This window comes from Drosophila subpulchrella, chromosome X (genome assembly GCF_014743375.2).
Source record: "Drosophila subpulchrella strain 33 F10 #4 breed RU33 chromosome X, RU_Dsub_v1.1 Primary Assembly, whole genome shotgun sequence".
NCBI lineage: Eukaryota > Metazoa > Arthropoda > Insecta > Diptera > Drosophilidae > Drosophila > Drosophila subpulchrella.
The window spans coordinates 18,435,078-18,457,273 of record NC_050613.1 but is presented as its reverse complement, the minus strand read 5'-3'; the positions used below and the strand labels follow the sequence as shown (position 1 = coordinate 18,457,273).

The window sequence follows — 22,196 nt, the reverse complement described above, 5'->3', positions numbered from 1 at the left end:
AATAATAAGTGTTAAAAAATATTTGTAAAATTATTTATGAATGAGCCTCAATAGGGAACTTACAAAAATTTTCTCAACCGTCGTTTACTAAAACTATTAATTTGCTACCCATTTTCATTTTTCAACTGTCCCACTTCGTGTGTGCTGCTATTTTGTATTATATTTTATATAATTATTTTGGATGCTTGGCTTGAGTTCCCAATTCAAGATCGATTGAAACGAAAACCACTACTCGGGAAACTAATATTGTGTTTTCTTTTTGTTCCATATTCTTCAAAAATTATTGAGGAAGGTTAAAAATGTATTCTTTTTGTTTTCATTTAGCTTATGTCGAAAATATGGTTTTTCTTTTTGGGTTTTAAATTTATTAAATATGTTTACATTGTTTTGTGGTGTTTTCCATCAGTGAAAATAGTATTATTCTCTTTCATTACTAAAAACTAGTTTAATTTCTTGATAAATTGGTTTCTTGTGTGTCTGTGTTTTGTGTGGCTTTTCCTTCCATTTCTGATCGTTCCAAAACTTTTCTCTCATTTTCTTTTTGGGGATATGCAAAACTACTTTGTTGTTGTTTCTACTTTGTATCTCGATTTGGTTGAGTGTGTGTGTGTGTGTGGGCGAGTGTAGTATAGCTAACTGCCTAAAATTCGCAAATTTTCCTTGCAGTTTTCTAATAGTTTTTCCTTTTTCCTTTTCCTTCATTTGTTAGAAACTAAGTTCTTTTTTACATGCCGTAAGTACTTTTTGTATAAATGTAGGTGTGGTTGTCTGTGTGTGAGATATACTAATGTATAGGTGTGTATGTATATTTAGTTATATATATATGTATATATAGATCTCAATGCCTCCCATTGCTCGCTAAAAAAATAACTATCAAAAAAACTGCAATTTCCATTTTTGACTTCCTTGTTTTTGTTTTTGTTTTTTTTTTTGTCTTTTTTACCTTTTTGCTCTGCGCGTTTTTATAAAATATTACTTTAGTATGTATAATGTATATATGTATTGTATATATATATTTTTTTTTGGTTTTCGATTTTTATTTTATTTTTTATTCTGTTTTTTGTTTTGTTTTAAAGGGGAGTAGGCACTACAGTGTTGTTTTTTCTCTCTTTCCTCTTTACCTTTTCTGACGTTTTCTATTTGGTTTTCTCATGTGTTTTTCCCACGCTAATTTCCAAAAAATTGATCAGCTTTTCCTCGTCGTTCGACAAATATAAAATAAGCCCCACAAGCTATGTACGTAGTATTAACAATTTTCCTCGCTGGTTCAGCCTAAATTTCCCACTTCCGCTTCCACTTCCGTTTCCGCTTCCTCGCCTCTCTGTATATGTGTGAGTTCCTTTCTCTGTGTGTGTGTGTGTGTGTGTGTAAGTGTCTTGAGCTTATACCGAAAAAAATTGTTTACAACTTTTGAAGCTTTCTTTTAGGTTTCCAATGTCCTGCTATTTGTTTTCTTTATATATTACTATATATAAGTGTGTAGATATCATATACTTTAACTTGACTTTAGCGTATCAAAAAGTGTGTACGTTGTGTTTTTGTGTGTGGGAAATGTACATTTTGGAGAGGATATTTTTGGGGGGGGGGGTCTTTTCCGCACTGATATTCTTTTAAAATTGGTTCTATGTTTGTCTCCTGTTTAGCCTTACTTTAGACTTGCTTAAAAGTTTTGCTGTGTTTTTTCTGGATAGTTTTTTTTTTACCATGTTTCAAGTCGAAAAAGAAATTTTTTCAATTGACCGATTCTTTTCTTAAGTTTTGTAATGGTTGCTGTGCTTTTGGGGGCGAACAGAAAATTTTGTTTTTCAACTTATCTCAATTTAAAAATCATATTGAATATGATTTAAAAGTATTGAAAAATTTTAAGAACTAGTTTTTCTGAACCCCCCAAAATCACTTACCTATTTTCAGTGTATTTTTAAAACTTATTCGTGTTTGTTTTTGGTTCGTTTTTTTTATCTATGTACAGTATGTCCTCGAATTGTTAGCTTGGCACTCAAACATATTTTTTGTTTTTTCTCTTGTTTATTCTTATTGGGGGTTGTTGTTAGGGTTCTTGATGTTGTTATTGTGGTTGATTTAATACGCCGATGAAACCAATTGCTAGTTATCATTATGTTTAGTTTATTGCGTTTCACTGTCCCGCTTGCTGCGCTTACAAGTTTCGCTTAACGAACAGAAAAAGGCATATTCAAAGTAAGGATTTGTCAAACAGAAACACATGCGGTATACAAAAAATATACTACGAATACTACGAACAAACAATCTTTATATACTTTGACTACAACTCAAGTTGTTTTCATTTCCTTTGTCATTTGTCATATTTGTTTAATGGTATTTTTATCTCTTTTTTTTTTTTAGCATTTTCTTGGTTTTGTGGTTTTTGGGTTTATTTGTAACACTGTAAAAAACGTGGAAAACATCTATGAGCTGGGTGTAAATATCAATTGTTACTTCCTGTCCTGTCTGTCGTTTATTTAATAATTGTTTCTATTTATCGGTCTATCGATCCTTTCACTGTGGGTACTTAAATTATTTGTATTGTAGGTGATTATGTAAATCAATGAAGAAGGCAATTCGTCAACAGGGTACATGTGTGTGTGTAGGTATGTGTGTGGCTCAATCAATCAATCGTTTTACGTTTATGTATGCCACATTTTCGGGGACCGGAACTAGTTCCGCTGAACTACGTTCGTCAGAATTATCTATTTACAGTGTATGAGATTGTGGTCTATAGCTTATTGATTCGCTGATTGTATTGTGGTTTGGTTTTTGGGAACTAGTTATCTAACAGTTCGTTTGTCTTGGTTTATTGTCACTTGAGAGAGAGAGAGAGAGTTCTATTGGTAAATGCGTATTTTTTTCGGAACTAGTTCTGATCCTTGAGTTCGGAAATAGGGGCATACTTTTCAGCGCAATTAAGATTTATTTAGTTATTTAAAAAAGGCATTTATTGTGTTCTTGGGGCAGCAGGGGCAGAAGGTCCTCAAGCGGGGGTCTATTTATTGTATAAAAACCCACACTTTTAACTACCCTGTGGTAACAAAAAAAATAGGTACAATTTAAAATCAAAGCACTGACTTGGTTCGCTCTTCGTTTATATTTCATCTATTGTTTAAATGTGTAAAAATCATCCTTTACTGTCTCGCTTATTACTCATTTCTCGTTATAGTTTGCTGTTTGTTCTTGTTGATTAGAGTTAATTAAAAAAATACGTTTCAATTAAAAAATATAAGTCGATTGTAAACATTTTCTATGTATGTACGTAATGCGTTTGTAAAGCATTTCCTCCGCAGCCATTATGTTGTCTGTTTTCCATATTTCTATATCAACTTTTTCAACACTTTTTTGTAAATTAGATTTGTGTTTAAATATTGGTACTATTGTTGTTGTTTGCTGTTGCAGTTGTTGTATATATTTGGTTGTATATAATATAGATATCTAGATATACACTGAGCGATATATGCATATATAAATATTGTTTGTTGCTTGTTTCTGTTTATGTTCTGTTCTGTACTGTTCTGCTGTTCATTCATTAGTTATATTGTATTGGAAGAATCTGTGTTTACCCTGAGCACTTTTTCTGCTAGAACAAATTGAAAATGAAAATTGAAAACGAAAACATGATTGCAAAAAATGTCTATGCCAAAAATGAAAACCGAAACGAACGATTTTGTCAAAAGGTTCTCTTGCCGAAACTTGCAATTTTTGTTTGTTCATTTGTTTTTTATACCCTTGCAGAGGGTATATTGATTTCAGTCAGAAGTTTGCAACGCAGTGAAGGAGACGTTTCCGACCCCATAAAGTATATATATTCTTGATCAGCATGACTAGACGAGTCGATCTAGCCATGTCCGTCTGTCCGTCTGTCCGTCTGTCCGTCTGTCCGTCTGTCCGTCTGTCCGTCTGTCCGTCTGTCCGTCCGTTTCTACGCAAACTAGTCTCTCAGTTTTAAAGCTATCGGGCTGAAACTTTCCCAAAAGTCTTATATCTTTTGCAGGTAGTATATAAGTCGGAACCAGCCGGATCGGACAACTATATCTTATAGCTCCCATAGGAATAATCGGACAAAAAAATGAAAAAAAATTATATCTTTGGTGTTTTTTAGCATATAAACTCCTAAGCTTGGAAATAACAATTTTTAAATAATTTTGAATTTTGAATTAAATTTTATCGAAATCGGACGACTATATCATATAGCTGCCATAGGAACGATCGGAAAATTTGTGGAAAAATAATATGAAAAAAATTATAGCTTCGGTGTTTTTCAACATATAACCTCCAACGCTTGGAAATAACATTTTTTAATTAGTTCTGAATTTCGAATTAAATTTTATCAAAATCGGACGACTATGTCATATAGATGCCATAGGAACGATCGCAAAATTGGTAGGAAAATAATATGAAACAAATTATAGCTTCGGTGTTTTTTAACATATAACCTCCTACGCTTGGAAATAACATTTTTTAATTAGTTCTGAATTTCGAATTTAATTTTATCAAAATCGGACGACTATATCATATAGCTGCCATAGGAACGATCGGAAAATTGGTAGGAAAATAATATGAAACAAATTATAGCTTCGGTGTTTTTTGACATATTATCTTATACTATTGGGAATATCATTTTTTGTGTTTTTAAATTTAATAATTATAGCTGCAAGGGTATATAAGCTTCGGTTTGCCGAAGCTAACTTCCTTTCTTGTTTTTTATTATGTTGAGTTGGAATTTGATTTTTTTTGGGAATTTTGTTAGGTAATTTTGCATAACTGTTTTGGTTGTTTTAGTTTTTTAATTTATTGATTCCGTTTTTGTATCTTGTATCTGGTATCTTTTTGTGTGCCAAAGCTTCTCTCTCTAGGTTCTAGGTTTTGTCGATCGAATTTCTCTTGGAATCGCTTTCAAAACGAACTAAAAACATTTGTATTACAGTAGGTTGAGTATGTAAATGTTGCTAGTATGCATTGTATGTATATAGATTTATATAAATTCGACTTGTATGCAATTCTAGCGTAATTGTTAATTAACTTTACTTCCCTCGTCACCTCTTCTTCTCTCAACTGCTATTGCTGTACAAGTTGAAGCTTCGATTTAGGCATATGTATATCCTAGGGGTTGGGTGTGTGTGTGTGTGTGTGTGTGTTGTCTGTGTGTGGGTGTGTCGCTATTTATATAGGTTCATATATAAATATCCTTACTTCCGCTTTTCCAAATATCTTGTATACATATATAATTTTGTATTATTCTTGTTTTCCGTTTGCCGTTGTGTTTCTTGTTCTTGTATATATAATTTTAAATTCCTGTTTCCTTTAAAATGCATTTTTGCAGTTACGCCTAATGATATTTTTCTTTTTCTTTACCATTTGTTTATTTATCTTAGGGTTTGTCGTGTGCTGATAACTCAAGGTAGAACCCAAAGCAGAAATCGTAAAACCGAAGCGGAATATCTGAATATATATGGTGCTTTAGGTGCCTTTAAAAATACATACTAAATTTATCCATATCCTTAATGTTTTTGTTTCTTAGAAAATTTCAAAACTAAATCTTTTGGAAACCAAAAAAGCTAAATTAATTTTGAGTCTTTCGTTTCTATTTAGGCCTAAAAGTTAATTACTCGTAAAATTTCCACTAAAAATTTGTGTTAGCATTGATTTGATCCAAAAGTACTTTTATCTCTCTTTTCACTTCAAAAAAAACTGGCAACATTTGGAAATCAAAAACTTCAAAAGAAAACGAACAGAAAAAGGACTTAAAAAAGAAATTAAATTCAAAAAACAAACTGTGTGTCGATTTTTTGTTTGCTTGGGGTCAATTGGCAATTTTGTATATTTTGCTATATGTTTATTAATTATATTGTTTTGCTGTTGTCAAGGAACTTGTTAGAAATTTTCTTCTTGTTGCTGCTGTTTGATGGCTTGTTGAAATATTAAAAATAAGAAAATAATTGAAACACAAATTAACGTTTATGGGGGAACCAAACTAAGGAACTTTTGATCACAACTTAAGCGCTAAGCAAAATCAATTCTTATCAACTAAACTTAATAAATAGTAAACCATTGAAATGAGGGCAAATGAAAATGCTGACACAATGAATTTTTCAATGATATGTGAAAAGTTTTGATGAGTATAAAAATGAGAAAGTGAAAAATGGAACGTAAAACGTAGAAAAAAGGCCAAAAGTTTTAGGATTTTTTTTATTTTCATTTCGTTTCTTTCTCCACTTAAACTGTTTGTCGCTGCTTATTTTCATTAGTTGATTTTGAATTTAAATTTAGTTTTTGACATGTGTGTTTAGTTTATTTTTTATTTTGCGGTAGGCTGGTTTATTTCCTTTTCTCATATAGCTTACAAATTCATTGTGTTCTGGCTGAAAATCGTTTAACAAAATAATATGGATGTGGGTAATACATTAAAGAACGGAAAGAAGTTCGAACTTATCAAAGAAATAAACAAAAAACATATCAATTTGTTGCCACGTTTTTTTAGTTAAATTGGTTTTGTTTTGTTGCTAAAGCTAAATAAATTTCATATAAGTTGGTATAATAATAATAACATTTCGCTTAAACATTTAAAACTAAATATATATATATCTTTATATATATTTATGTAGGTGTTTATATTAAAAAAAAAAATTAATAAGAGACACAGAGCATGAAACATTGTGTGTATGTATGTGAGAGTGTTTTTTGTGGGGGTTGTTTTCAGTGCATTTATTAAATTTAAAAAAAAAATTGCAAAAAAAATGTTTCCTCCGGAATCGAAGCCCCTAACCCTTGCAGATCCCTTTCCACCGATTTTCTACTCCTGTTTCCTTGGAATGTTTTGGTTTTCTTCTCCGTTCGATTTTCCCTGTTTCCCTGTTTTTCTGCGGCGGCTGTGCGAAGACTTTTTGGTCTGGCTGTGCCAAAAATAAAATCAATTGTTTCCCCTTTTTGGTTTCTAATTTCCCCTATTGAAATGCAATTAAAATTATCGAGAAAGCTTTTGTTTTTTATATATTTATTTATCCATTACTTTTATCGTTATTAATTGTTTATAATTTTGTTTCTAAAAGGCCGAAAATCACAATTTTGTTTTGCTTTCTTTTTCTTCATTTGTTCCTAAAGGTTAAATTTTGTTTCGTTTACGCTTGATTATGTTGGATAATTGTTAATGCAGATATCCGTTGTGTTTGCTTTCGTTTAAACATCACAATTATTGAATTGATGCCTGTTGCTCCTACTCCCCTAAGATCCTCTAATACTGCATGAGAAAAGTAAGCCAACAACAAAGGTAAAAAATGGCAACGCTTTCCCTCGCTTTTCCAAAATGCAAAGCAAATAATTCTCCTTTCCGTTCTTTTTATTTTTTGGTTTTTTGGTTAAATATTTTGTTATCCATTAATTATTTACTATATTCTTGTAATGCTATCACAGCCAAATTGTTTAATCCAAAAGTTTTTGTGTTTGTTTCCGTTTTTTGTTTCCTTTGCCAAAAGTTTTTTGTTTTTGGTTTAAAATTTAGAATTTTGAATTTTGTCTAGCGTGCTTAGTGTGCGTTTGTTGTTGCCTCTTTTTCTTAATATTTTAATATTTAAAAATTTTGTTATGTTCTTTTTTGCAGCTTGTTGTTCCCAATCCGTTGCCAAAAATCGAAAAAAAAAGTCTTCGCCCCAACCGCAGAAACGAGATAATGGTTTTTGGTTTTCCCTCGATTTTCACGTTTTAGCCCCAGCTACAAAAGTTTTTCACAAACTTCTTGGTTTTTATAGATAATTTTTGTTTTCATTTGTTTAAAATTTTGAGATCGATTTGCATTTCTTGTTGTTTCGTTTGCTGTTGTTGTTGCCGGGCTAATCACTTAAGTGGGTGGAAAGGGTTTCTTATAGCGAGGGTCTCCGGAGCTTCGGGTTCCATCAAGCCAAAGTAGAGAATTCGTGATAACGTTATAACACAAAAAAATCTAGAATTACTTATGTAACGCCTGGATATATCTAAGCTTTCCCTTCTGCTTTAGTTACTAGCACATTTCAATATCGTAAAGCCAAAAGGGGGTGTGATTTTTGTTTTCAAAGCAAAGTAAACTTGGTTAGGGTGAGTCGTCCTATAAAAGAGTTAAAATATGTGAGTTGCGTCAAGAAATTTTGGGTGTTCTTTAAGCCAAATGTTCTGTTTTTGTTTTCCTCGCTACAACTACCCTTAGTTGGTATTCCTAGTGTGTGTGTGTTTTTTTTCCCTCTACTACTCATATACATATATATATTTTTTGGTTTATGTATAAGATTTATATAAATATCGTTAAGATCACAGATATTCTATGTAATTCTGCTGCTGCTGCTGTTCTTTTTCATTTTTCATTTTTCTCATTCTCAAATTTTATCTGAATTCCAAAAATGTCACTTTTTCGGTTTCTGCATCTGGTTTATATAGATATATAAATATTGTATATATTTATATGTATATGTTACTGTATAATAAGTTCTGTGAGTGTATAATATACGCGTGTGTGAGCGAAGGAATTCGGGGGACTAAGTTGCACTAACTCACTATCGAAAAGAGTCCTCTATATAGCGATTCGATCTGTAGACGATCAGATCGGCCTGTGTTTTTTCTTCTTCTTGTGTTGGTGTTTTGGGGGATATGTATGTTCTACTGCATTCACACGGTCCAAGATAAAAAACCGAAGACGCACAAAAGAATGCTACATTTGTTGAATTGGTGATTGGTGTATTGGTGTATTGGTGTATGGGGTGTTCACCAGTTCACTTTGCTTTTACTTGGGGTGAGAATTGCTCTTTTCTCGAATTTTCGGTGCTCACCAGTTCACTTTGCTTTAATGATTTTGAGTGTGTTGTTCTTGTGTTTCTAGTGTTATCGTTTTCGATCGGGGGTCAGGGGTTATGTTTACTTTAAGCTACTTTAACGCTTTATTATCATCGTCAACATTCTACGTTCTCGGATCCTTCGGCTTCGGCTGCTACTTATAAAGTTACATCACGTGTGTTCACTGTTCTTTTCATTACGTTTATGTTTATCGTTATCGTTAATCGCTATCGTTAGCATTACTAAATCGTATTCAATTAGATCAATTTTATCATGTATAGTTAGCAATTTTTTATGTTTTTCATATTTTTGTAAATTTATTTTCAATTTTTTTTTGCGCTTTTTCTTTCTTGCCTATATGTCTTACATTCTCTAACATATACTTTTGAAAAATATATATATCATATATATATATATATATGTATCATTTTTTATTAGATTCCTGCTACAACTCTCACGCTGCGCTTTAGCTGTTTTCCTGGGTAGAAAAAACGTTACTCTCCTCTCATCCTGTCATCCAAAAAAAGGGATATACCTATCATACCCTAGCATTTCCTCACATCTGTCTACAAGGACTCATCCTGTATCATCAAAAAAAAAACAAGTTTGCTTCTTGGTATAAACTTCAACAATTCGACAATATGCTGCTATATAATTATTGTATATAATGTATATATTAATATAGATGTTTTGTGTACGGTTATAGCCTGCCTGCTCTATTGTGTCTATGTGTGTGTGTTTTGTTGTGTTCGTGTTGGTGTTGGTGTTGGTGTGTTGCTGTCTCTTTCCTATTTGCTAGAGTTTCTGTTTGCTCAGAACTTTCAGAACTGATGCCTCGTTTACATAATTAATAAAATATATACATATGTATATACATGGATTCAACGGTATATACATATATGGGGCTGTTGGTGTATTGTTGTATTGTTGTGTTGGTGTGTTGGTGTGTTGGTGTATTGTTGTATTGGTCTCTCCTCCTCCTCCTTTTCCTTCAATTTCCTCCTTAAGTAAGTCAAAGTTCTTGTTGGCTCGTCCTCATTAATTGTTGTTGTAGTTGTAATTGTTGGTGTTGTTGTTGTTGTTGTTGTTGTTGTTGGTGTTTTGCAAATAGTTTGCATTATTATGGTTGCTGCTGTTGTTGTTGTTGTTGTTGTTATTGTTATTATTATAGTAGTAATAGTAGTAATAATAATAATTTAATAACAAACTAAAATCGTTTCACTATTGCGGCAACTCATCCTTTGTATCGACCGGGCTGCTGGGTGACAAAAACTTGCGCACGTACTTGGGAAAATGCGTTTTCTCGTGCGCCTTGAGTATCGTTGAGCGCGAGAATGTTTTCCCGCACATATTACATCGGAACGGCCGTTCGCCTGCAAAGCGATTTCCCCAAAAAGGACAAGGAAATCAAGGAAATATGTTTTGATATAGATACAAATTGACAATGTGTAAAAGGTTCAGCAAATCGAGATGAGGGATGATAATGTGAGGGCCTAATCGATATCTTCTATTTACTTTTCCTATTTTTTTTGCTAATAGTAGAATTTTTATTTGTGATGATTTAAATTTATTTATGTTTTTTTTTTAGTTTTGTATATGCCAGTCATTTAAAGCATTACAACTTTTCAACAAATGTTTTTACTACAAAAACTTTGCTTTGGAAGTAATCCAAAATGTTGTTCTTGAAGATTTCACTTTTTGTTTTGAAGAGCTTTTTGAAATATTGAACTTATGAAAACGAAATTTATTACACTATATGCATAGTTTTAAATTATTGGCTAATGGGTTAAACTTTTGAAAATAGCTTTAAGAAGACATGATGAAGAATTCAAAAATAAGTAGCTCTGGTAACACTGATCTTACACAGCTGTTTGAAAAGAGACTAGTTTAAAATAATTAGATCTATACAAAAGAGCAGGTACTTAAGGTTATATTTGGTATTGCAAATATTAATGACATCCATTGTTTCTAAATATTTGTTAAGTGAACAGTGCGTATGCGCAATTTTTAACAAATATTACGTATACGTACACCTATTGTACTAAAAAATGTAGACACCTATCGAACCTTACTAAAAATGAAAGGGGACTTTTGGGCGATGACATATGCATTTCAATCTATCGATCGATCTCACTACAAATATAGACTTACCGGTGTGCACGCGACAATGATCTTTCATGTGGTGGCGCAACTTAAACGCTTTGCCACAAAACTCACATTTAAATGGTCGATCACCTGTATGTACCGACAAATGCGTGATCAGTGATGTAACATCGGGAAAACTTTTAGCACAGAACTTACACATGACAACACTATTCGGATCACTGGACGCGGCGCCCAGCAGCGACGCTGACTGCGATTGTGCAGCGGCCGCCGCTGCCGCCGCCGCCGCTGCTGCTGCGGCGGATGTGGATGGCGACAGGGAGCCGGTGGCGGTACCGCCAGCATTGCCGCCGCCGCCGCCGCTGCCACCGCCGCTGCCGCTGCCACCCGTTGCCGCTGCAGCCCCCGAGCCCGATCCGCCACTTCCGCAGCCCGAGCCGAGCAGCAGGCCACCGCCATTTCCGGCGGATGTGGCCGAACGCACACCGGACCCCTGGACGCCGCCGCCGCCGCTCGCCTCCAAGCAGCTGGCCGTTAAACTTTGGAAGGTACAGCCGGCGCTGGCCAGCGATAGGGCCGCCTCCATGTCGATGCCAAAGGCGGCGGCCACCGCTGCCACCTGCTCCTGGGTATCGCTGCCGGAAGTGGCCGCCATTGCAGCGGCGTTCATCTGGAAGGCGAAGGGCGAGGGCAGGCCGGCGGCGGCCATGTTGAGGTGCGAGTGGAGCAGCGCCGTGGTGGCCGGTTCGCGGTACTCGAGCGTCTTCAGCGAGTGCGTCAGCAGGTGGCGGGTGAGTTTCGATTGGTTGGGGAAGGCCATGCGGCAGTAGATGCACGGAAACATGTGCAGGGGCGGCGGCGGGGGGCTGTGAGGGGGCTGCTGCTGTTGCTGCTGATGCAGCAGAGCGGCTGCTGCGGCGGCTGCAGCGGCCGCTGAGCCACCGCCCGCCCCAACGCCCACAGCGTGTGGTGGGGGCTGTTGCTGTTGGTGGGGCGATTCGGACGTTTCCTGGAACAGACACCAAACAAAAATCCAACATCAACTTCTTTACTTGCTTTTCTTTCGGTTTTTTTTTTTTTGGTTTGGTATTTTTTTGGTTTTGGTATTTTTCTAGTTTTTTTTTTTAGTTTTTTTTTTTTTGATTTTTTCAGTTTCAGTTTTTGCTGGCAATCGATTTGAATCTCTAGTTTTAGCATCACCTCTCTGCTGGTCTTGAATTTTTGCTTTTCTTCGTTTTCTTTGTCTTTGGCAAAACTAGTATTTTTTATTTTTCTAACGGAAACCAAAAAAATAATCATAAAATTATTTGTTTACTTGGAGTGAGAGAGAGAGAGAGAGAGTAAGAGAGAGAGAGAGTTATATATAGGATGTTCCAAACTAAGACAACGTAAATTATGCATTTAAAAAGAAGATAATCACAGAGTATTTACTTCGGCAACTTGCTCTCCTTACTTCGCTTTCGGTAAAATAAATCGGCATTGGAGCTCTAGTATTTAAGTTGTACATGAGAATGGGAGAGAGAGGTAGAAGGAAAATTAGGAAAAAAACAAATTACAAACTTTACAATTGTCGAGAAAAAAAAAACGCAAAATTAAGGCAAGGAACTAAAAAACTGAATCAATGTCATCAGAGAAGAAGAATGGAAAACTTAGGGGCCTTTTTAGGCGGGCCCTGCAACGCTCTCCTCCGGCTCTGCGCCTCTCCCTACTCCGCCAGATCTGGGTCTGGACCCAGGTCTTAGGCCCATTACCAGGTCGTAGGCCCTGGACCAGGCCTGAACCCTGAGCGAGTGCTTCAAATGTGTCTCAAACCGTTGTATGGATGCCAAAAAAACAAGAGGGGGTTTCAGCATTTGACTTTCGTTGTGTATTTTCGTTTGTTGCTTTCATTTTTCATAGTTATTGCTTTACAAGAATTGCATTAACAAAGTTTCTGGTATTTATTTCGTTTTTGGTATTTTTGGTATTTTTTGGTTTTCAAGAAGTTGAATTTCGATTTTTGTTTGGGCGTTGTTCGAAAAACGTCGCATAATCGTACGTTAAATATTGATAAAGCTTTTTCATTGCTTTTCTTTTTGATTTTGGTTTTACATTTCGCTTTTTGTGTTTTTTTAATATAGTTTTTGGTTGTGTAAACTTATTGTTAAAAATTGTTTTGTTTTGTGTTTTTTTTTGCTTAAATTTGACGTTTTGACCAAGGTTTTGATCAATTTTGGAACGCGGTACGCTTTTTCGTTTTTAAAGTTTAAATTTGGTTGAACAGTGATTTTTTTCGTACTTGAATTAGATTGTCAAATCATAAACAAAAACTTGGGTTCGGGTTTATTCATTCCTTGCAACAAGTTGGAGGTACAAATTTAACTAAACTTAAAATGAAAAAAGAGCTTTTCACCACGCATACCTTGCATACATCTTCCTTTTTCTTTTCCTTTTTTTTTTTTAGAAATTTTGAAAACTGTAAAATTTGTTTTTTGCCTGATTTGACAATATTGCGCACGAAAAAAATCAATACAAATTATAATAGTTAAATCTGTACATAAATGTCCATAAATGCTTAAACAAAAAGAGTAAAATTTGGAATAAAAAACAAAACGAAAAAAAAACATACAAAATTTTGGGTTATTGGAGAAAACAAACTCTGGGGGCCAAATCGTGTTTTTTGTGTTTTACAAATTTCGTGTGGTTCAAAAAGGTTCAAATCAAAACAAACAAAAATGCAATTGAAATAAGTTAAATCAAATCAGTAGCTTCACTTAACTATTTTCAAGAAGTTTTTCCATATGCCGCACTCTTTTTTCGCAAAGAACTCAAATGGTCGGATGTTACAGAAAAAAAACACAAAAATAAAAGGCACATTGACTCTAACGAATGGTTATACAAGTCATGGGAAATGTTCATTCAGCACAGCCATGTTCAAAAAACGCAGATCAACTTCTTGACAATGTCAATAATATCAAATCAAAATAAATGTTAAAAAACAATCAACATTTTTCTTTTTTCTTATCACATTTTTTCTTTCTCTTATTTTTTCTTTTCAGTTTTTTTTATAAATATTCTTTTTTTTTAGATATCTTTAATATGTGGCACAACGAAAAACAAAAAAAGTGCAACAAAAGGCAAGTAAGAGGGGGAAAAAGGCAATGAAAATGAGGAAAAGTAAGGACGGAAAATGAAAACAAGTGAGAACGGAATTTCGGATGCGGATTCGAGGATCCATTTAGCCCTGAAGCTAAGAAATCTGCGCACAAAGTACTATCTCTGTGGGTGGACTTAGGGGAACGATCGAGTGTCCGTATCTTAAACATAGGTGGCACAGTTGCAATTGAGTCGGGTATCAGGTATTACGTACATTAACTTAGGCGTACGCATATGTGGTACGTGTGGTATGTATAAATACCTAGAGAAAGAGACAGATCTTCAGACTTATACGTATGGTATATGGTATGGTATCATCAGGAGTCACAACATTTAGTTCAAAAATTCAGGTAACCAAAAAAGTCGACCAACAGAACAACCAAACACACACTCAAACACACATACGTAATGGGGATTGTAATCCTTTCGATAATCGATATACGATATTCGATATATCCGATATCTGATATGTCTTTACTTGATTAGAGCACAACAACGATAAATGATATGGAAGGAAACAGAGGCATATATTATGTATACATACGAGTAGGTTTTATATAGTAAACACAAAAATTCAACGACAGAGAGAAAGAGAGACAGACAGAGCGATTTGATTATTAAATAGAAAGAGATAGAGTAAGAAATAGAGGTAGAAATCGAAGAAACCAGAATAATAAAACGAAAGTACACAACATCAATTCCAAAAGAGAGAAAAAGAGACAGACAATAAGAGCATAGAGCACACAATAGGTCACAAAAACACAAAACATATCTAAAAAAACGTAAAAACACACACATTGATTAGGTTAAAAGTCCATCAGCCAAAAGTTAAATAATACGATTAAGAAACAAAGAAGTCAAAGTAAATAAATGTTCCCTTTCTTAGACCCAATGGATCACATAAATATCTAGATATTTTAAAGAGCTCAAAAGTATGCTTTAAAAAACTATGTGAAAAGTTAGGATCCTTTTTTAGTTGATTCTGATTACCGATAGTTTTGTTTTAGTTTACTTTAAAATTTAAAAAATGGTTTTCCGTATCTATTTTTAGTTTTGAAATAAGATTTTAACCTTAATAATGAATCGAATGCATAATAAAATGCGGATATTAAAAAAATTTCGGAACTGTTCAGAAAAATATAGGAAACACATCTTTCAGTTTTAAATCTCACATCGATAAGTATTCTAAAATGTTGTTCCCTTTGTTATATATATATATTTCAGCTATCTATGGTATAAATGTTGACAATTGTTAAATTCAAATAAACACATATAATTAAATTCCTTCGATCAACATATTGAATAGATATTTGAAAGGAAAACAATACACACATTGGCTAAGTAAGATACGTAGATTCACAAAACGGAAATTATGAAACAGGAAATGAACGACAACAAAAATGAAAACATATGTTTATAGAGAGAAATGAAAGACATTTAGCTTATGGAAAAATAGAACACACACATTTACCATTTACATAAACGAACAACGAACGAACGATTTATGGTAAAAGCGTTCCACATTTAGATAATACATATATATCGTTGAAAAAATAGTATTATATAGTATGTTGGTCGAGTGTGAGTTTGTGGGTGTGTGTGAGAGTGGCATGTTGGTGTGAGTGTGTGTGTGTTAGTTCGATTTAGTTTTCTATAATTTGATTTGGATTTTATTAATTTTCTTCTTTTTTTTTTGGTTGTATTTCTTGGCTTAATTTCTTTTCTTCTGGTCTTGTTTATATTTTCTTTTGCGGTTATGTAGTTTAAAAACACCAAAAGCGCTTTAGTACGATTCTTTGTTTGGTTGATAGATTAATGTAGTTTATATATATATATTGAGGTATATATATCTCGGTTATCAATTGCACAACGTTCAGATCTGGACCCCTCCTTGTTTTATTTGATGGAGAATTTGTGGTTTCTTTTATATTGCTGTTCCGTATTCGTATTGATTAATAATATTAAAAGCACAACACACAGTTTGACACATCGATAATATTGATATATAGATAGAGACAGAGAGACAAAGAGAGCGAGAGAGACACACAGAGCGAGAGCGAGATAGAGAGTAAGTTTTAAGACAAAGTTAATAGCAAAGTATTACATTTACAAGTTTGGATTCGAGTGATATCAAATAAAAACGGGTTCAAACAAAGGGCTTTATCTTTTTCAGCTAGTTGCAATGCAAAGAAAGGAAAAGATTCGATTTTTTAGGTTCGGGATCGGGGGATCATATATGTATAAGTGGATACGGTCCAAATTTTGTGCAGCGAATTTTGATCTCATTTACAGATTTTAGTTGTCAAATTTTTCGGTTATAGGGGGATTTTGTTAAATTTTCTCAGAAAGCGCAAAATTAAAATGTTTTTTTTTTTATTTTTTTGTATTTTTTTTGGCTCGCTTGCCCAAAATGTTTGGAGGGTGTATGGTTTCGATTTTTAACATGGGTTTTTATAAAGCATGCAGTATATACATAATTAATAATAGTTCTACCAAGTGATGGGTTTTGGGTGTGCGTTGGAGTGTGTGAAAAATTGAACTTAAAGCTGTATAAAATAAAAAATTGCTGTTGTTGCAGTTGCTTATACATACAATGAAGACTTTTTGAATTTAATACATTTATATTACAATCTACCCAAGAGTTCTAGATCCCTGAGCGATTTTTAAAGTTTTCCCACAAATTTAATTGTGCCCAGCTGTTCACCAGAGGGGTTCTATTAAGCCTAAGGGGAGATTACTAGACCAATGCACCACTAACTTACATCCACTGATGTTGCGTGATTTCTGCCGGCAAAAGACAGGCAAACAGGCCAGCAAATAAACAAACTTTCCATTAGCCAAATTGCAGTTTTGGCCTCTCCCGCTCTCTTGGCAGCGGATTATTGAATAACCCCAGTGCAGGGTCCGCACAAATCTGGGTCACCACAAGCAAAACTGCCAAAAAAAAAGGCCAGAATATATATCCGAAATACGAAATGAGTTGGGGAATGGGTGGAATGGACAAGAAATAACGCCGTGAGTCGATGAACCGCTTGGATTCGGGAGACGAGTTCAACGAGCCTACGCCTAATGGAGTGATTATCTGGTCCTCCGAACCGCTTCCTTTCGAACTTCCCCGACTTCCCAAAAGCGCCAGACGCACTCCACATCTGGCTCCTGCTATTGCCACATTGCAGTTAATGTCCTGCGACATGCACTGCGAGAAAATCAATTGCAAAAATCTATTACCGAAAATCTAATTGTTTTCTTATAATTCCAGGTATGAAGAATGCCTTCCACAACATACTTTTACGCACTTTTAGAAGTGATTTGAAAACACTAATTATTTTTCAGTGCGATACCCAAAGTTTCATCCCAGGCAGTTGATGAATGCATTCCACTGCATACTTTTAGGCTCTTTAAGAAGTGATTTGAGAACACAAGTTATTTTTCAGTTTCTTTGCAGGCAATTGAAGAATGCATTCCACTGTATACTTATAGTCACTTGTAGAAGTGATATGAAAACACTTGTGATTTTTTCAGTGATTTATCTAAAGTTTCACACCAGGCAATTGAAGAATGTATTCCACTGCATACTTTTAGGGACTTTTAGAAGTTATTGTAAAACACTAGTTATTTTTTAGTGCGATACCTAAAGTTTCACACCAGGCAATTTAAGAATGCATTCCACTGCACACTTTTAGGCACTTTTAGAAGTGATTTGAAATCACTAGTGATTTTTTCAGTGCGATACCTATAGGTTTGAACCCAGGCAATTCTTTAGATACTATTTCGTAAATCACCAACAACTCAAGGTCAAGGAAAATTTCCGAAAATATCTCAAAAAAATATATCATGAACCTCTTTTGCGAGTGCAGTCATCAACGTATCCACCTCCTTTCCTTGGTCGTCTTGAGTCCCGACTTCGTCATCATCGTCGTAGTCGTGTCGTCGCCGCAATAATAATCAAATATCGATCGATGTGCGTCTGGTTTCGGTTGCCCCTTTGGATTGCTTCTTTTTCTACGAAAATTTTTCGACGGTCGTCGGCCTTTTCTTGTTCATTTTGATGCCGTTTTGCGGAGCTTTAAGCCCTCAACCTCAACCTGAACCTCAACCTCGACCCCCATTTCTCCACATCCCCCCGCCCGTCACATTTTAATAAAAGCAAATTTTTAATGAAAACTCTCTTGGGTCTGCCTTGCCTTTTTATGTTGCATGAGAGCCAAATACACACACACAAAACACCCATATATATATATATATATATTTCAGCTGGTTTGTTTGCATTTGGTGCGCTTAATTATTTTCTTTTTTTTGAAGGTCCCTTTCACTGCAATCAAAAAATAGACGCAATAGATGACGCATATAACGCATCTGGCAAATATTGCGGAAGCTCATAGAAGTTGGGCTGCTGGCGGGTTGAATGCGGAAGCGACTATTTCAAATATTCCTCTGTGCTCCGTTTTTCGTAATATTTTTGCACAAATTATTATGTATTGTTATAATTTCTTTTTTTATTATTTCGCATTTTTTGTGGCCCCCCTTGGAAGGGGTTATGAGTGCTGGCAGGAGAGCTGCACGTTTGCATTGATATATATTTATGGGTATGGCGGTTTTCCAGCCTCTATGGATATATATATATATTTGTCTTTATATTTGTATATTTTTTTGGAGGGGGATGCACGCGGAAGTGGCAATCTCTGCTCTTTTCGCCAATTTTTTGAATTACAAAAATATATATAATAGTGTGTGTGTGGGAATAGAACAAACAGTCCAAGCAGTCGAATAATAGGAAAGGGAACCCGATGGGGAACCCACTTCGAACCAGACAAAAGTCAGACCTCAAAGAGTTCGCATTGAAGATCGCAAGTGGAAGGATTGGAAGTTCAAGACCCCACCTAGCAATCTATGAGAAATGAGGTGTTTTAGTCAAGGGATTGATTTTAAATTGGTAAAACTTTTAAATCATTTCTTAGTGCTTCCAGTTCTTAAAGAAGTAATCATTCTATTCGAGACCAAAACAAGAATTTATTGCCTGACATTAATTATTTAAAACCATTTAATTTTGATATCTATGGAATTTAATAGAAATTATTATATCGTAATATCTAATATTATCCAATTTATTTTAATTAATATTAATAGTTCTAAATTTTAAAATCTGGCCACCTTTAAGGCTATTGGATTCGCATTGAAAAGGCTTAAAGTCGGCGGGGCTATTAGCAGTTTTGTAGCTTCATTCCCCCTTGTTTAAGCCGAAATAAAAACCGGGTGTATCGGCCAGGGGCGGGCCGAAGAGGGGGCGTGGTGGCCCACCAAAAAGCACTTGAAAAACTTTGCAATCAACGCAACGCGGGGCATCGAGCGCTGATTACAATGCCCCGGCAGAGAAGTCGGCTTCGCAGTTGCAGCACAAAATGTGCAATGTGCGTGAGGGGGTGGGCCAAAAGGGGGGTCAACAGGGGGGTTTTGCCCCACACAATGCAATATATTTTCGCTTTGGCATTTGTTGCGTTTTGGCAGCATTTTTTTGTTGTTGACTCTTATTTTTTTTTATGATTTTTTGTTTATTTGTTTGGATTTCCGCTGCCTCACAAAAATCTTTTTTTTTTTGCGGTTTTTTTTGTGCATTGCATGATTGACAGTTGCCAGGCATTGATGGAGGCTTAGAGTGGCGGTGGGCGGTGGTTGGGGGCGGGGTCGGGGTTCTGGGCCTGCAATACCTAAATGCATTCAGTCAAAAGTTGTGTGAAAGCCTCCGAATAAAAATATTAAAAAATATATGTACATCCCCCCAGTGCAAATATAAACAAATCCATGTGAATGCGAACAGTGATTGGGAAAATAATAGCATCCTAAACTTTAAATCTTATATGATATGATTTTTTAAACAACTTAATGGAATTAATTTCTTCCAAACAAATACATTCGGATTTTTTTCAGATTATAATAGTTCCTTTGCATATATTTTAAATACAAATATTAGCTTTAAAATGATGAGGATATTACATTTTTTTTATCACAAATACGGTTTCTTTTGAATATTAATACAAAAAAAAAACAATTTGGCTAAATGACCTTTTTAAAGTTGAAACGTCATTTAAAAATGTATCATATACATTTATATGTTCAAAAAATAATTTAAAGAATATATATAAATAAATAATAGTTTAATACATTTAATTTGGATATTATAGATATTTTGGTATGCACTCCTTATATTTTTCCCTTCACTGTTCGATCGTTCAAAAAAAGGATTGTTCATATATTTTGGAATAATTTACTCCTCATATTTCTTCCAAGATTTTTCTATCCATTTTTTCAAAAAATTTATCATTCACATATTTTTTTAATAATTTAGGAAACCAAGTAATTGTTTAAAAGATGGACATTTTAGGCATTTTGGAATGCACTCCTAATATTTCCCCCTGGACTGTCCGAGCGTTCATATTACGCATACGCAACGTAGACGGCAAACAAACAACGCAAATGCTGACAAGGGCAGGTGGTGGCGCAGTGAGGAGGGGGCGGGGGGTTGGGGGGCCCCAAAAGGGCTCGAAAAAAGGGGGGACGACTCATAAAATGCAAGCACAGCAGCGCGGTGGCGACGACAGTTGAGAGGGCCAGCCTAAAGGTATGCTATGAAAAAATTGCATAAGAGCAGCAGCTCGAAAAACGAGAGGCAAAAAAAAGGAACGCATTTGTTTCAAAATTAAATACTCATGTGTATGGGTGTGTGTAGAAAAGAAAGCAAAAAGAAAAAGAAAGCAAAAGTTGTTGGTTTTGTGCGTTGATTTTTGTTTTGGTTTTGTTTTTATTTTTGTTTCACTGCAGCTCCCCTCGTTATAATCATTTCGCCCCTTCCGCCGGGAAGTCAAAAGGGCGAAGAAAGGGCCGCAAGGAGGCGGGAGAAAGGAGTGCAAGGCAAGGTAAAAAAAGAAAAAAAAGAAAGTGTAAAAGCAAAAGTATTTATTATGCGGCAATGGCTTGGAGAGGCCTACAAGAGGCCTGCAAAACATCAGAGTCAACGAATTGCAGCGCACACACACACCCAAAGTTGCATACCCACGTACACAGCGAGAAATAAATCATTTGTAATGCCTCAATAAAATTTTAAATGTACTTGATACCCTTTTTAAAAATATTAACTTCAACTAAACTATGCCAAATAAAAATATTATGGAATTTAAAAATGTTAGATCATTTGCAGATTATAAAACCCATATAGAAATTAAATAGCACAAAAGGTTTTTAATAATTTTAAAATAAAATATTTTACCAATAATTTTTGTGTCTTTGAAATACATTTTCTTTGTGCTGATTTTAAAGTTACTTTCAAATTTGTTCCGTGCCACACGAAACCGTTCCTCACACAGATACTCCCGCACGCACACAAGCGCAATCGGCGTCAACGTCCGCAGACTCGAGGCGGCTGCCACTTTTTTGTTGCCTCCTTTTGGGCTTTCTTTTTCCCAAGCTATCTTTTTTAGATAAATTTTTATTTGAATTTATGCATGTGCGTCTCCCGGAGAGAAAGGGGGAGAAAGCGAGTGGAAAGGAGATGCATACACACATGTAATGAACACCATGTAATGCTCCTACAGACTTCCTAAAAAGTTTTCGGTTACGTTCATTTGGGAAAGTTATCGAAAAAGGTCCCTTTTGTCTGACAATGCAAACAATTTCTGTTTTTATGGAAAAACGTTTGAGGTAGGTAGAAAATTCCTTCTTATTTAAAGATTTTCTGTTCAAAAGCAACAAGGTAAAATAAAAAAGGTTAATAGAAGTATATATATAAATCGAATTAATCTTTTATTTATACGATCTCATAGTTACGATCTTAAATGCATACTTATAGTAGATTATTGTCACCCCTAAAATCCTTATAATCGAAAAGCCACGCTGGACCGTAACCTTTTGGCAAGTCAACACTTTGAGACTTGCATTTTAATTTCATGTTTTTTTAGGCGCTTTTGAATTTTTGACAACATTTCCGCTGGCTTGGCCCATCTGGGGCCTGTCATCCGGCTTTTGCCACCCCGAAATTTCCCCTTAAACTCGTCAAGCGTTGCAACAAAGTGCGTTATGCATATATAATCTTTTTTTTTTTTTTTATTATTTTCCTGGCTTTTTCCACTGCTCTGAAGTAGGAAAAGGCGGGCAGAAGAGGCTAG

At 34.9% G+C, this 22,196-nt stretch overlaps 1 protein-coding gene across 4 annotated transcripts in view; it reads right to left on the bottom strand.

The window, feature by feature from the left end:
• The window catches only part of LOC119558355 (broad-complex core protein), a 155,267-nt gene that overhangs the window by 16,158 nt on the left and 116,913 nt on the right, over positions 1-22,196 (bottom strand). Inside the window, exons 6-8 of one of the 4 annotated variants that reach the window (XM_037871859.1) lie at positions 11,104-11,914; positions 10,954-11,037; positions 6,182-10,175 (exon numbers count right to left, since the gene is read on the bottom strand). The exons of 2 other annotated variants lie outside the window; for them this stretch is intronic. In XM_037871859.1, the coding sequence (XP_037727787.1) occupies positions 10,024-10,175; positions 10,954-11,037; positions 11,104-11,914 (1,047 nt within the window). In that variant the 3' untranslated portion in view covers positions 6,182-10,023. Of the gene's footprint in view, positions 1-6,181; positions 10,176-10,953; positions 11,915-22,196 lie in introns of those variants that run through there. One more of the 4 variants, XM_037871858.1, reaches the window with a different exon arrangement.